Source organism: Culex quinquefasciatus, chromosome 1 (genome assembly GCF_015732765.1).
Source record: "Culex quinquefasciatus strain JHB chromosome 1, VPISU_Cqui_1.0_pri_paternal, whole genome shotgun sequence".
Taxonomy (NCBI): Eukaryota; Metazoa; Arthropoda; class Insecta; order Diptera; family Culicidae; genus Culex; species Culex quinquefasciatus.
Window position 1 is genome coordinate 13,030,312 of NC_051861.1, and position 15,737 is coordinate 13,046,048.

General features: G+C 44.7%; 3 protein-coding genes across 3 annotated transcripts; 2 read left to right on the top strand and 1 right to left on the bottom strand.

The window, feature by feature from the left end:
• The first annotated feature begins 264 nt into the window (after positions 1–264).
• On the top strand, positions 265–1,495 carry LOC6046296 (sulfotransferase family cytosolic 1B member 1). Its single transcript, XM_001863486.2, has 2 exons — positions 265–711; positions 769–1,495. Exons 1-2 carry the CDS (start codon positions 368–370, stop codon positions 1,406–1,408), a joined length of 984 nt encoding a protein of 327 aa, XP_001863521.2. The 5' UTR covers positions 265–367; the 3' UTR covers positions 1,409–1,495.
• Positions 1,496–6,503: 5,008 nt separating this feature from the next.
• On the top strand, positions 6,504–11,670 carry LOC6046295 (protein fem-1 homolog C). Its single transcript, XM_001863485.2, has 5 exons — positions 6,504–7,041; positions 7,264–7,586; positions 7,684–8,568; positions 8,632–9,029; positions 10,003–11,670. Exons 1-5 carry the CDS (start codon positions 6,905–6,907, stop codon positions 10,225–10,227), a joined length of 1,968 nt encoding a protein of 655 aa, XP_001863520.1. The 5' UTR covers positions 6,504–6,904; the 3' UTR covers positions 10,228–11,670.
• Positions 11,671–12,248: 578 nt separating this feature from the next.
• LOC6046292 (protein Skeletor, isoforms B/C) lies at positions 12,249–15,650 on the bottom strand. Its single transcript, XM_038253856.1, has 3 exons — positions 15,123–15,650; positions 13,850–14,417; positions 12,249–13,786 (listed from the first exon to the last, which is right to left on the bottom strand). Exons 1-3 carry the CDS (start codon positions 15,184–15,186, stop codon positions 12,334–12,336), a joined length of 2,085 nt encoding a protein of 694 aa, XP_038109784.1. The 5' UTR covers positions 15,187–15,650; the 3' UTR covers positions 12,249–12,333.
• Positions 15,651–15,737: the final 87 nt, after the last annotated feature.

Consider the following 15,737-nt stretch of genomic DNA (forward strand, 5'->3'; position numbering starts at 1 on the left):
CCATGGTAGTGTCTCGTAAACCGTAAAATATCCCCATTTTTGCTGCGTATACGCTAGCGCCAACGGTCCGGGCTCAAAAACAGCAACGACTTTCTCCATTACCTGGCGGGAAAATAAAACAAGTTCTGCAAAGACTTCCTTATTTTTTGGCTTAGGCTGGGGGTTGATTGGTTAGTTGGCTTCCTAAACCACCCCCCCTTGAAGACCAACGTGGTGGCGAGTGCAACTCTGCAACGCGCCATTGAACCTCTCACAGGGCTATGCAATTGCAAATTTTCCTACGCGCGCTTTAGTCGAGTTTGGGTCGTGGCACCAACTGGCAGAAGAAAGCGAGAGTTTCCCGCCGATTTTTGAAATTGCGTTCAGAATGAGTATCGAGTACCGCGCGGTGGATCCCATCCTAGGCAACCGGTTGGACGCGTTCTTCGGCAAGAAGGACTCGCTGGTGGAGGTCAATCCGGGTCGGGTTATGATGCCCAGCCGGTTTCGGGACATTGGGGAGGACATTCTCGAGTTGGCGATACGCCCGGATGACGTGTGGGTGCTGTCGTATCCGAGAACGGGATCGACCTGGGCGCAGGAGATGATCTGGCTGCTGGGGAACAAGCTGGACTACGAGAGTGCCCGCCAAAACGTCCAGCAGGTGCGGACGCCGCTGCTCGAGCTGTCGGCCATCTTCTCGGAGGACCAGAGCGTGCAGGACTTTGTGACGTAAGTGATGTTACACTAGTCTTTGATTGAAATTAACATGTGAGGTATTGTTCACAGGGAACACAAGAAGGTCACCTCGGTCACGTGCGTTCACAACCTGCCGAGTCCGCGGTACGTCAAGTGTCACCTTCCGTGGCAGCTGCTTCCGAAGCAGATGGACACGGTGCGTCCGAAGATGGTCTACATCGCGCGCAATCCGAAAGATCTTGCCGTTTCGTACTACTACTACTGTCAGTTGATTCACCAGACGGACGGAAGCTTCGAGGAGTTTTGCGACATCTTTCTGGACGATTGCGCGCCCATCGGACCGATGTGGGCCCACATGTTGTCCTTCTGGAAGCGCCGTAACCAACCGAACGTGCTGTTCCTCAAGTACGAAGACATGAAGCGTAAATTGCCCCAGGTGGTCCGTGAAGTGGCCGAGTTTATGGACATCGAACGCGAGCTGAGCGACGCCGAAGTGGATCGACTCTGCGATCATCTACAGTTTGACAAGATGCAGAAAAACCCGGCCGTCAACATGGAACCGCTGATGAAGAACTCCGCTAATATCAACGACAAGGCCAGTGTCAAGTTCATTCGGAAGGGTGAGATCGGCGACTGGAAGAACTACATGAGCGATGAGCTGTCCGAGCGGTTCGACGCCTGGATTGGGAAGCACTTTGACAGCACTGGGCTGGAGTTTGTGTACGAGTGATGTAATTGCAGTGTACTTTCTTGTTAAATTTGTTGTTGTTTATTGTTAAGGCAGAAATAAAAAAAAAGTGGTTCAGTGGAGAAGGAAGACGCGCGCTCTGGTTCTTAATTCAGGTCAACAAGTCGCGTGATAATTGCTTCCCTTCGATCGTAATCACGTAGTAGGGTATTTTAACCATTAGTGGACCCCCTATTAGAGCCAATGCACATTTTTCACAAATTTTCAATATTTTAAGCCCTTTTTCATAACCCTTTGTACAAAACAATGAAAACTGAAGTCTTTTGAACAATTTTGACTATTTCTTTTATCAGTTTTTTTTTTGTTTTTGAGCAAAAAAACAGCCATTTGAAAAAAAAATAGTTTTTTTGCCTGTTATGGACCCCCTTTTCCTATAGTGGGTTTACAACTCCAATACTTCTAACTTACGTGAAATTGTCCGAGGATTCCGAATATGACAAAATTGAGACCAAAAAGTGCCGCTATGGCGGCCTACAGGGCAAAAACTAACGTTGTAAAATGTTTGTTCTGGGAAAATCGAAAAACTATGAGAAAAACTGCAATTGGCCAAAAAGTTAACACCGTAGGCTTATAGTCCATGTAATTACCTATCTTTTGACCTATAGGAGTATGGGTGTTGGAGGCTGTTGCGAAAAGATATTAAGGTTTTAAAAAAATCAATTTTTGATAGTAATTTGCAAAAGCTAAGAAAAAAAATCGAACCAATCCTGGATGTCTATGGCACATTTTGAAGTGCTTCAAAAGACCTTTCGAATGCATCTAAGATAGATGGAATTGATGAAGTTTTACGGAAATGCGAGCAATTTTAAGATTTTTTAGGTTTTTTGGACCTCAAACTTCAAAGCCCGTTTTACCCCACTTCCCTATGTCGTAGAGGGCTCATATTTGGCATGAGTTCATCTCATGTATAGACAAACAAACGCTGAAAGTTTCATCCAAATCGGAGCACCTCGATACGACCTGTTACACATTGGTGAAAAACTCGCTCTTAAAAACATTTATTTCCGAAAAAGATCAGAGAAAACATTTCAAAAATCACTGAAAACATAAAAATAATTGAAAAAAGTAATTTTGATGCACATTTTTTCATATTAATTACATTAATGGTTGACCGAAATTAAACAATAGATTTGTTTACAATTGCTGATAAAACCATGCATGTTTATTTAAAAAAAATGTTTTGTTCTTGATTTATTATTATAAAATATCATTTCAAACTGCAATTATGATGCTTCAGTTAAGTACAATCAGTGTTGCGTTCCTCACGCGCTCACGCGCTCGTGAACGCTCACTTTTCGCTCATTCGTGAGGAGGAGCGCTGCGCGAGCTAGCTCACGTTTGCCCGCGCTCACGTTTGCTCCGATTTTTTCAGCTCGCGTTTGCTCCACGCTCGCGCTCACGCTCATATTTCGCTCACGGAGCGCTCATTTTGGACGTGTCGGATCATTTAACGTTTTTGAGAAAGTTTTTTTTTCAATTCTAGATGGATTTTTTGCGTAAGGTGCAGTAGGGCTGTGGAAATATGACTTTGTGAACAAATTTTATGATATATGAATTGGAATAGCTCATTTTTATCAATCATGTTTTTAAATAAAAGGTTGGATTCGCAAGGGTCAAATAATTTTTAGACATACCGTTGAATGTATAAATATTTTTAGAATTTAAAGGCCTTATTGTAGCAGAGAAGGGAGGAGGGGTTTAGACGCCTAAATAAAAGGGCATGTAAACCTTAGAAAAACTTACAAAACAATGAATTGATTCAAGAGGATTTATGCTTTGGTAAGTTCGATTCAAGATTAAATGCTTGGTTGATTAAAATATAACATTAAACTGTTTTATGTACCTAATCAGTGTTTTGACTACATTTCCAGATTGCGGGTCAGAATGAGCTACCATTAAAAAAAGTTATTCCGTTTATTAAATCTTTCGGTGATTCAGTGATTAGAAACGGCTAATCATTTCTATAAGGTTAGTCTTTATTTAGCAAACATTTTAGAAAATAGGGTAACATTTTTGAAACAGTTCAATTTTAAATATATGCCTCAAAATTCCTAAGGGTTGAAATAACCCTTTTGACTCAAATCAAATGAATTGTCAACATTTTTCACCACGAAAAGGTTGGCTCTTCTTCCAACAAGTGGATTTTATTCAACACTTTCGCAACCAAACCTCTGAAAATATTCAATTACAAGTTATCTATGATTTTTTTTAACATGGATGATTGTAACTGTTTAAAAGATTATTTAAAAATTGAAAAAATATACATAAATTGTCAATATTTTTGTACATAACAACAATACAATATGGATTTGATTTGTGAACAAACAGTGCATCTCTTCACGCCAATGAATGTTTACATTATGAATTTAGTTTTTTGTTCCTTGTTCGAAAAATGTCTAGATTTTAAATATAACGTAAATTTCGGTTCTCTGATCAAATCCATTTCATTGCCTACTTTTGTTTGTTCGACCACTTTCTTGTTTATTTTTGCTGCCTGCTGAGATAGTTCTAGAAACTTCGTTTCAAACAGGCAGATGCTTCAACAGGAAAAAACAACTACCTACTTTGGCTCACCAGCTCACGTGAGCGCAAAACGCTCCAGTGAGCGTGAGCGAGCACGAGCTACCTGATAAAAACTCACGCTCCAGCTGGAGCGAGCAAGCCTTCCGTGAGCGCTCGCTCATTCGCAACCCTGAGTACAATTAACTATAGTTTTGATTAATTATATTTTTTAACGGCTTCAGCATTTTTGGTACTTTTAACATGAAACAGCTATGTTTATACTCATAATTGAAAAAAAATATGCGTTTAGGTTGATAACAACAAGCATTTATTGTATGTCGAAGAGAAACTATTGCTTAACTACACAGTTTTCTTCATTTTTGAAGGTTTAATTAACAGGGGTCCAATTTTGGAAAAGTTTGGATTTTCGTTGTCCTATATTGGAACCCCCTAATTTTTGCTCGAAAATGATCAGTTCTTCGCTTTATTTTATTAAAGTTCCTTAAACTTGCATTATTTCGACTTGCTGAAGTTTAATAATCAGTCAAAAAGTGATTTAATAATTAATTCAATCATAAAATATAAATGCAGTTTTGTTGTGAAAATACTAGTGGCCATGGCTGATTTCAGATGTCGAACTCAAAACACTTATTTTGGTACAAAGGACAATTCAATATCAGTCAATATTGATTTAAATGATGCTGAACATGCCAAATAAAAGATTTGTAGGCAACAACACGCTTGAAATTGTGATTTTATTGAATTTTTCATCAAAAACTTTTCAGAGGGTCCACTATAGGAAAGGGGTCCACTAATGGATAACGTACCCTACCTCGCGGAAAAATGGCCATAAAAAGCAGTCAATTGCGCTGCGGGTATGAAGAAGTGGCGACGAGTGCACCCCTCGTGCATATCTGTTGCAGAAATTGCCGGACTCTCTCGCGCTAGATGGCGCGTGTGCACTGGTTCTGCTTGGGTTGGACTTTGCGCCAGCAGATGCAGTACCTGCAAGCGCATGCTTGAAGAGTCCGTTAGGCGCAGAAAAATATAGACCTGATTATTAGTTTGTGGGCTTGTTCCGCTGCTTCATAAACGTGCAGTAGCACCTTGTGATGTTCGCAAGTTTTTAGCAACTAGCGTTTTAAACTCAAATTCAAAATTTTAAGAAGCAGTTATTTGTAAAATTTTGTTATTTGTTAATTTTTTACAAAAGCGAAAAATTGCTATTCCAAGTATAAATTTTGGTATCTTGGACAAACGGTACTAGAACTAGCAGCTATCACCTCCCAGATTCCAGATTTTTAAGCGAAGATGGCGTTACGAATGGTGCACGCTCGAAATGTCAAAATTGCACAGTGGTACCAACATTAGAAAAAAAAAGTGTACCATAGCATGACCGCCGCACTTTTTTTTTCTAATGTTGGTACCACTGTGCGATTTTGACATTTCGGGCATGCACCATTTGTAACGCCATCTTCGCTTAAACATCTAGATACTCAGGACCAGGGATGCCACATGATTTTTTTAAATGTCTGTGAAAAAGTCTGTGTATGTCTGTGTCTTTGTCTAAAATTCAAATAAATCAATTTATAGTCATAGAAATCCATCAAAAATTGTGTTTTTAAGCATTTGAAGACTAACGAAATAAGTTTCGATTGATATTTTAACAAAATAACAATTTAATGAAGTTTTTAAAAAGTCTGTGTACCTAAAAAAATGTCTGACACGAGCTCAAATGTCTGTGAAACACAGACAAATCTGTGTATCTGGCATCCCTGCTCAGGACTGAGATTAGCATGTGCCGGGCCTTTACAAATTATACTTTCCCATAATTTCGATGCCGGTCATCGTATTGGATTGGTTGTATACAAGAACATATGACCAACTTCAACTACAATTCAATTCGGTTTTATATGTGAATAATCATGTTACAATGAGTTCATTTAGGTCCATTCAATTCAATCGAAGCACTTTTACTTATAACTATCGAATAGACCAGAGCAACTTCAATCACATACTGCTTCAACTACACAAAAAAATTGACTAGCGTCCACGCTGACCTAAAAAGGCTGAACTAGTTTGTAAAGGATCATCAAAAGCATTTCTAGACTTTATAACAGGCCCTATAAGAAAAAGTACAGAATTAATGTATTCCGCTTACTCTGATGAATATTGACAGATGGTGTGAGGGGAATACACTCAATGTTTACATTTTTAGACTTTGCTTTGATTAGGTCCTATAAAAAAATGAATGCACAGGACCGAAAATAAAAAAAATAATCCAGATTCCAGATCTTTCAACAGTTTTTCAAATAAAACAATGTTTTCTTGTGGACACTGTTGTTGTTGTTTGTTTGTTTATTTGAGGCAGCTTTTACCTTCCTGGTCATTCGGATGTTGGATTGAATATATCAACGTTTGGATTGAAACGCGCATAAATCTACTCGACTGCTCGACAGTTCCAGTCCGCTGAACTGAAATTCAGCCATCTGACAGCGAAACATTCTGCTCGAATCACTCTCTACCTCTCTCGGCGCATAGTTCGGTATCAGGCAGACAAACATTCCACATAAAATACATTCAAGGCGCGTTTGACAGCTTTGCTTTCTCGTCGCCTACTGGCTGACTGGGTAGAAGAACCAGCAAAACAAAACCTCCTCTGTGTGTGGCAAGCTGTCAGAGCTGCTGGAGGTAGCTGTTTTTGTCGACGAAGTGCTGGAAAAAACTGTTCTTTTTCTGTCTCTGTGTTCCCTGCCAGCAGTGAATATTCGTGCGTGCGTAGTCGTCTAGTTCCGTGTTGTTGGACTGCTGGATTTCCAACAGGTTTTGGAAATCTGGAACATCCGGAAACGATCCATAGTAGTGCGCACTAGGAAAAAAAAGGTCACCTCCCCCCTTCCGGGAGAGCGAAGGGTACGTGGGAGGTCCCCAGGTTGGAGTTCGCGGGGAACACACTAATTCGGCAACACATCCGGGATGGGCAAATATACTCGCAGTTCCGGCGATAACAATCCGCGCGGACTGGAAACCGTCAGCAACGATCTGCTGCAAGAGTGCAAAGTCTGCACCGAGCACAGCCGACTGTCGAAGGGTCTCCGGGAGCGACTGGAAGGGTAAGGTGTTCCGAACATGGTTTGCGTAATCGATTTGCTCTGTTCCGTTCGTGAATTTCGTGAAACAATTTTCGCCGTAGCGTTTATTGATTGCCTGCCATTGCTAGTGTATCTGTTATGAATGTTTACATGAATCTGGTGATGGTGGTGAACTTCACGAAATTGGCTGGCGCTACTGTGAATCGATTGTAGGACAAGTACATTAGAATGTCACCGTTGCAGCTTGCCTCGCCAGATTCGCAAGGAGATCGTCAAACGGACACGGGATGGCTGTTCCGCGCTGTTTATTGCATGTCGTCGTGGGAATGTCGAGATTACCGAATACCTGATCACGGTATGCGATGCCAACAGCGAGCAGAAGGGTCTTTACGAGGTATCCGAAGATCGCTCCGTTCACTGCGTTACTCCGCTGTGGTGTGCCTGCGTCTCGGGGAAGCTTAGCGTTGTCAAAAGTCTCGTACGACTGGGCTCAAACATAAACGCGCTAAGTGATACCGGATCGACGCCACTGCGAAGCGCCTGCTTCATGACACACATCGACATAGGTGAGAGAGAAAGGAAGAGGAAGCGCCGCGCAATTTCATGGTCCGCTGGAAGGTTAACTGGGTTATTTTTCGGTGTCTGGTTTCTCTTTTGTTGCAGTTCAATATTTGGTGGAGAATGGCGCCGACATCCGGAAGCCGAACTACAATGGCGGAACTTGCCTAATCAACTCGGTTCAATCGGTACAGCTGTGCAGCTATCTCATTAGCAAGGGCGCTGACGTGAACGCCAGAGACATCCAGGACAAAACGGCACTACATTACGCGATTCAGGAGCATCGCCTGGAGACGGCTCAACTACTGCTGGAACATGGAGCTGACCCGTTCGCCAAGAGCCGATACGGAGATGACGCCTTGCAGACTGCTTGCCTCAAGGGTGCTCATCAGATCTTTGACTACTTGAAGAACAGGATTAACTATTCGTCGGAACGGCTTGCGGATGCTCATGAACTAATCGGGTCAACCTTCATCGATGACCACAACGAGACACGGGTTGCGATTCTGCATTGGCGGTTGGCCCACCACATACGGCTACGAGACACAACCTACATCCAAAAACGTCCGGAAGTGGCTCCACGGCCTGCGTACGGCAATTGCGTCGAGTTTTCAACCATTGCCGAGCTGGACAACATTGCCGCGGACGTTGACGCCATGCGGATCCAGAGCCTACTCATCTACGAGCGCATCCTCGGAATCGACCACAAAGACACTCTCTTTCGGTTAATGTTCCGGGGTGCTTCGTACGCCGACTCGTTGCGCTTCCAACGCTGTATCGATCTGTGGCTGCTTGCTCTACAGGTTCGTGTCCAGAAGTATTCCATCCTGTACTCGGACACCTGCCTGACGGCACAAGCCATCGTTCGACTCATGCTGGACCTGCTCGACAAGTACGTGGACGTCATGTCCAACGAGTTTGTCGAGCAGGGCATGCCTCGCTTCGAAGACGTCTACACCGTGTTCCAGGTGTTGACCGCCAACATAAACGGTAATACAGCTCCATGTCCATTCAATAACTCCTCAACTAACCACACGCTATCTTCCCTTCCAGAGGCTCGCCAGCTACTCAACATCCGGCCGGTCCACCGGAAGCAGCAGGAAAACTTTGACCGCATCCTCAAATGCCTGACGCACCTGATGTATCTGCTGCTCTCGACCGCCAAGACGGACGCGGAGCGCGAGCTCGTCAACGCTGCCGTGCGCACGCTCGTGCGGAACAACATCCGCAGCGCCATCACCAACGACACGCTGCTCCATCTGTCCGTGTCGCGGCTAAACGTCATCAAGAGCGGCTACTTCACCGACGACAGCAGATCAAATTCCCTGATCTTCCCTAACCTGAACGTGGTCAAGCTGCTGCTGGAGGCCGGTGCCCACGTGAACGCCAAAAACGAGAGCAAATCGACGCCGCTGCTGGTCGCGTCGATGCCGTACAACTACGAGCGAGAGGTGAGTTGCGTGCGATGAAGAGTTTGTATTTTGTTTGGATTATTTGCAGGATCTTGGGGGTACGCGGATAATGGCAAACGAACGAAAATGACCTACAAATGCAACTTCTCGGACAAGATCGACGTCAGAACCTATCGTGTTGAAGTATCCGGATACTTAGCCGACACCGAACGCACGGAGATTCGTGAGCCCATCGCTCTGACATATCCTCGAGAAATGTAGAGAAACATCTTCATCAATGTCAAGGCAGCGTACGATACAGTCGAACGCGAAGAGCTATGGCAGATTATGCACGAGAACGGATTCCCGGACAAACCGACTCGACTGATCAAGGCTAGTTTACATCGCCATTGAGGGACCTAGAGACGGTGAGAAGGGTTGACACCGCCTTCAAAACGCAAGCATGACGAATTGGATTGGCCATGAATATGACGAAAACAAAGTACATGAGAGGGAGGGGCTCAAAGGCGTCAACCCCCCAAGACTCATTCCTTAGGCTGTGGATGGCGATGTGCTGGAGGAGGTGAGCTGCGAGTGCGTGTACTTGGGATCGCTGATAACGGCCGGCAATGACACCAGCTTAGAGATCCGAACTAGTATCTCGCGCCTACTTTGGATTACGGAAAACCTTGACATCTGATCGTGTGCAACGCGCCACGAAGCTGACCCTGTACAAGACACTGATTAGATCGGTTGCCCCCTATGGCCATGTGACTTGGACGATGCGGCAAGAGGACGAACGAGCCCTTGGAGTTTTCGAACGGAAGGAGCTACGAAAGATCTACGGTGAAATACGTAAAGCTCAGAACGAGTGGCGAAGGCGCAATGTCAGGATAACGTAAAGAAAGCGAACGAAGCGCTTCGTCACCATTTACTAAAATATTTCGAGTGATCACAAGCCCTGGTTACATTAACTTTGTAGCGGAACTAAAACAAACACTGCTCTAAAACTCTCATTTAAAATCTTTTCCAGCTCGTCTACACGCTGCTCGAGTACGGTGCCCACCTGGACCAGCCGAACCGCAGCGACGACCGGCCCGTCTCGCTGCTCGCCATCAACCCCGTCAACGACATCCCGCTCGTCAACTACATCACGCTCAAGTGTCTCTGCTCAACGGTGATCACCAAGTTTGGCATCCCGTACCGGAACCAGATCCCGCGCACCCTCGAGGACTTTGTCCGGTGGCACGAACCGTAAAGGGCTGACGTGGTCGGCGGCGGCGGCCAGCAGTTACGGTGTAAATTGTAGATTTTTATTATTTGTATTTGTTTTGTTTTCTGTGTGCGTGTGTTCTTCTGGGTTAAACGTTCCGGCACAACTCCGTCCTGCGCGATGCGATTCCGGGAGATCTCAACCGCTTGAGATTTGTTTTAGTTTCCGAGTTTTTTATGTAGATATTGGTTCCGTATTTGTTCACCGAAAGAAGCAGAATCTACTGTAGTTTACACGCTAACTCCAATGCAATCGATTATTAAGCTAAACTAGTTTATAAACAAACTGAAACTCACGCGAATTGCGTTTTGACTGCAAGGTTCTTTGTCAATTGAAAATAACCGTGTAATCGATTAAACTTTATACTAACAGTATTTTAGTTAAACTATTCCACTATCTGCTGTTTGGTAGAGACACACAAGAAGTGTAGCAATTACTCGTGTGCCACGCCTGTGCTACAATAACACCATTACCAATTAATTTACCACAAAATAGTAAACAAAAAAGTGAGTGTTTTCATGACTGTGAGTAGGAAATATACAGGGTGTTCGATCGAGACAAAAATGTCAGTTTTTGGTTCGATCGAAAGCCCTGGGAAACTGTTACGATTGCAAGCACCCACCCCACATATATCGAATATAATAACCAAAATGATAGAGCAAGTTGATACACGGTGTTGTAGCGAAACTGTTCTCGTGCGCTAGGTCGTGCGAATAAAATATTGCAATTATTTTAGAGAGCAATGTGCGAAACACTAAGATGTGCTTTTAAGGCCTTTCCATCGTTTTTTTTTTTTGTAATTGTGTAGTTGGAATATCTTTAAATAATCTATGCTCAAAAACAAGCAGAACTTAAATTTTATTTTATATAAATCTTATCGTCGAACATTCGTAAGAGCAATTTTCTTTTTATCTTTAACTTATTCAAAATAATTCATTAAATAAAACAACCGGAAGCTTAAAATCGGCTGTCGAACCATTTTATTTTTAACATTGAAATCTCAATTCATCAAAGACGTCCTAGTACGGATAACTTTGTATGGTGTCAGTTGGTAAACTTCGCTAATTTAGTATTTTTATTGAGTTTTTAAGCTTTAAAAAAATCGCTCTCTTTAAATATCAAATTATTCAAAAAGCATTCAGTGGCAAAACAAAAAAGTATGTGTGTTCTAAACATACCCAAAAAATTAAGAAAAAAAAAACACAGTTAGTGGAAAAGTAATAAACATACGTAGGATTATATAAACCGTTGAAATTATATACAATACACGTACATTAACAAAACAACTTATAAAATAAAATAATAAAAAAGGCTAGTAGAAAGATGAATATGGAATCTTTTAAAAAATATACACCCGCCACCACGGAAATGTTGCAAAATAGTGCAGTGTGCAAGCAAATAAAAATAATCGCAGCCTGAGAAGTAAAACATGCCATTTTTACTCATCCGAAACCCCACAGGTTCGCATTCAATGCAAGGACGCTTTTGGAGAGTGCTTTTCAATTACGGACGTTGAATTCGAGGAGTTCCAACAAAAACATTTTAAAATCCTGGTTTTTTTTTTGAGTGGCTAAGTAAAGCTCTCAAACTCCAAACCTCTAGACAGTAGTTGTTTTTATTAATATGTTTTTAATGAGATTCTGGAATCTAAACTCCTGCATAATGATTTCTCGGTCTCCAGTGATGGCAGATGAATCAAATGATTAGCGATTATTTTTATTTCTTAGCCCGGTTGTATAGTAGTTGAACAGTATTTCCTGCAACACTATTTTCGCTTCCATGTAATAAGAGAAATCTGAGTCTTTTTATGCATTGTTTTGTTTCATCCAGTCTCCGCAAGCTAGACCAGTCGCTACTTGGAGATGCTCGTTTCAATGATGGAATCGGATTCTTTGTTTTGAATGTCTGATTGGTTTGCTTTGATCAGTTCCTCACTTCAAAATTATAGCCTTTCTGGATACTGCGATGCTTCTAAGGAGTGTCATCAGAACACTTTTTTTGCAAGGTTCTCCATTATTTATCTTTAATATCTCAATTTGAAGTCTCTTGTATCTATGATCTATAGTAAGAACAACGAACCCACGTAACGAATCACAACCTTCTCGCACTACTCCACACCCCTGAGACCAATCCACCGAGCAGTGACATCAGGATCGTCACCGTCACCAACCCGGCATCCAGTCTTGAAATGCTCGCCACCCCACTGCGGGCCGACGCGCTGTAGCTGTCCACGATGTGAATTTTCCAGCCCATGTTCGCGTGGGTGAAGCTGTTGTAGTACACCACATCCGGCCAGCTCGAGTTGGGCGTTATCTCCAGGGTGGCCGGATCGCCCGATTCGCAGCTCCACTTGAGCGTCCGGTTGAACTTTTTGAACGTGGCAAAGTTGTCGTCCAGCCGGCGGTCCTGGTTATCGGGGTGGCGTGCCAGGCAGAGGGGCCCAGCGGCCGTGGGTTTTGGACGTCCTCGACGGGTGAACTCGACTCCGGCGAGCACTCGAATTTCGCTCTGCTTGGCGTCCGACAGACGATCGAAACCGCCGCGAGGTTCGTCGGTGATTACAAATGGGTGGTAAAATTCCGGAGAGTGTGGATTGTTTCCTCCGCGAACCTTGAACGAGTAGGTAAGGCCACGTCGCAGCCATAGTTCTGGAACCAGCAAGCCGTTGATGTACCATGCCAATCCGTTGGAGACGTGCCCCGTGATGCCCTGGTAGCCGCGTTTACCTCCAGCGGGTCCGAGCGTTGCTGAAAACGATCGAATAGATCGATCGAAGATCTGTGACTTTTCCCAGACGTCCTTCAAGTTGGCCTCACTGCGCGTAAAGCTGAAGCAATCGTTGACCGGCTCGGACGTGTTGAACGCGATCATAATGTCCCGTTTGGGGTAGATATCGTGATACGTTGGTTCGTTGTTGGAGTCCAGACGTCCGATTGCCCAGATGATGTACATTGAACGATCCAGCAGAAACTCTTTGTCGTTTTTGTCCGGTGAAATGAGCATCCGTCGGAACGTGATGGTGTTAATTCCGTTCTCACGACTGAACGTATGCAACTGGAAGCTGTCCTGTCCTCCGACGACATCGTCTCTACAGACGCCCTTGTTCTCACCCAGGACTTGGACGCACGGTGCCAATGAACTTACGTCATAGTCCACGGCGTAACCCTGATGACCTTCGATGTACGTGACCACTACGTCCGCGTTCTGCATCTGACTCTTGCTGTCCGATCCACTCAACCCAAACGCCATGTACTCATCCTCGTGGACATTTCCCGCCAGCTGAATGGTGATCTGCGGTCCAAACACCTCCCACGACATCCGGTAGTCCTTGTGCAGCTGCCGGCAGTTGGGCAGCGAGTCGGCGTGCTGAGTCACCTTTACCAGCGACGGAGGCACGTTCAAGTCGTCCGAGATCAAAATCGAACCCAAGTCTTCCTTCGTCTGAACGTCGTACACCGAGAACCAATCGATATCGAAAATGGTCATATCTCCGGGCAGCTCCAGCGTTATCGTTTCCTTGTCGTACGCTCGAATCGGATCCAAACTAGAACAAAAACAACGTTTTCATTGCCGGAAACCTCTAACATAACCCACTACCCGAACTCACTATCCCATCTCGTCCGGCACCTTGCTGCCCTTCGAGGACGGCGACGGTCCAACGCCGACCCAAAAGTGCACCTGCGAACCCTTCCCGTTGTAGCTAAACTCCTGAATCCGGATCGTCTTCGAGTCCAATATATCAATCCCCTCACTGCCGACGCCTTGGTTGTTCCGCGACAAGCTGGCACCCTTCTGCGGCACCGGTGGTTCAAAGTCCTCCGGAATGTACACGTCGGCAAAGTTGTTCTGCGAGTTCAGGTCGTAGATCGCCAGCCACTTGACCTCGGTGATTTTCTTGTTGTCCGGCAGACGCAGCGTAAAGTCCTTGTTGAAATACCGCTCCAGGATGTTGGTCTTACCGAACTCATCTGGCACGATGAAGCCTTGCGGCCCGGGCCGATTGCTGGCGCCGGACCAGAAAAAGGTGTCCACACCGTTGCCGTCGTAGTTGAACCCGGTCAGCAGGAAGGTGTACTCGTCGACGGCGTACACGTCACCCGAGGCCTGGTGGTGGTACGAGTTGAACTTGCCGATGTATTTGCCCCGGTACGGGCCATCCTCCGGCTTTTGGGAGACTGGGGGAAATTGAAATTTGTATTAGTTTTACTTCTAGTTCAGTTTATCTCAAATTCAAATTTAATTTCTGTCAAAATCAAGCTGCTAAACCCTTGACTGAATCATACTAAACTTGGCGGTAACACTTAGTCATCTAAGCAGGCCTTGATCGTGCACTGATTTGACCTCTACGACAACGCATCCGCGGATGACAATTTTAGCACTCTTCGATTGATGACCAAGCGACGAACCCGAATATTCTCATGACACATTGACAAGTAATTGATTTTTTGAGTCAACTGTTTTCAAGCTAAATTTGATCAAAGCCTGATTCTGCTTCAACTTCCTCAAGTCAAAGCTGCTCCAGTTTAAATTCTTTCACACTTCAATGAAGGCCATGTAGTCTGTATTTCTGGTCTGTACTTCCCTAACCAGTTTTGTTTTTTTTTTGCTCTCTTATTATTTTTGAAACCCGTTCCCTTCGCTTATATAGCCCATTGTTCTGGGTCATTACTCTGAGTGTTCATTCGTACTACCTGTTATATTTTCAGTCTCTTGAAATGTCTTCTGAGTTGACTGATCAACATTTAGGACAAACTGTGGACCGCTAGAAGTGTCCCAATTGAAATTGCTCAGCAATTACGCTGACGCACCGCCTCCTTTCACTTTCAATGTGTGACTATGATCGAGTTTGAAAATCTCAGCAACCCCTCCAAAGCCCTCACCTACTGCGTCCAGTGCAAGTATTGCACATACAAGCCAAATTTGCCTCCGCACATTCTGCGACATTTCAATGCTGGTCAACCCGGGTGCGGGATTCGGCCGATTTCCTGCTTCGGCCCTCGTTCCTTAGCTTCGCAATCTGTGGTCTGCGTTCGTCTGTCCAGCGCAGCGTACAACGTTTCGTGGTGTTGGTGACTTCAAACTCTCACTTTGCTCTCGCTTGCGTTTCTTTTCACATTTCACCCAGCTTTGGCGTAGAACTGGATCCAATTGTCACGACTTCCGGCCACATGACCCGCGGGACACTTCCCGGTCTAGAAACCAAAACGAACGCCTCCGATCCGTCGTCGGGAAAGGCGGAACTCTTGATCGATGGACAACTCGACAGAGGGACGACGAACGGCACACTACCACCACGAAACTCGCAAGTCTTACGCAGTCTACGGTCCGCAACGCCCCAAAGAAAGCGGATCAAGGCCTTGGGTACACAACACACGCGCGATCGGCTTCTGCACACGATCGCAGCAAGCCAGCAACTGGCGGTGATCTGCACGACGAACCAAACGAAACGCGATCTAGTTGGCGCGGCGCGGCGCGGTGAGTTCATGATGCGTGGA

Excerpts from the sequence above, each read along its gene's own strand:
- LOC6046296 (XM_001863486.2), top strand. The coding sequence starts at position 368 with ATGAGTATCGAGTACCGCGCGGTGGATCCCATCCTAGGCAACCGGTTG. Across the intron at positions 712-768 it reads AGCGTGCAGGACTTTGTGAC|GGAACACAAGAAGGTCACCT; the intron begins GTAAGTGATGTT and ends TATTGTTCACAG.
- LOC6046295 (XM_001863485.2), top strand. The coding sequence starts at position 6,905 with ATGGGCAAATATACTCGCAGTTCCGGCGATAACAATCCGCGCGGACTG. Across the intron at positions 7,042-7,263 it reads CTCCGGGAGCGACTGGAAGG|CTTGCCTCGCCAGATTCGCA; the intron begins GTAAGGTGTTCC and ends TCACCGTTGCAG. Across the intron at positions 7,587-7,683 it reads CATGACACACATCGACATAG|TTCAATATTTGGTGGAGAAT; the intron begins GTGAGAGAGAAA and ends CTTTTGTTGCAG.
- LOC6046292 (XM_038253856.1), bottom strand. The coding sequence starts at position 15,186 with ATGTCGCAGAATGTGCGGAGGCAAATTTGGCTTGTATGTGCAATACTT. Across the intron at positions 14,418-15,122 it reads ACTTGCACTGGACGCAGTAG|TCTCCCAAAAGCCGGAGGAT; the intron begins GTGAGGGCTTTG and ends AATTTCCCCCAG. Across the intron at positions 13,787-13,849 it reads GTGCCGGACGAGATGGGATA|TTTGGATCCGATTCGAGCGT; the intron begins GTGAGTTCGGGT and ends TTTTTGTTCTAG.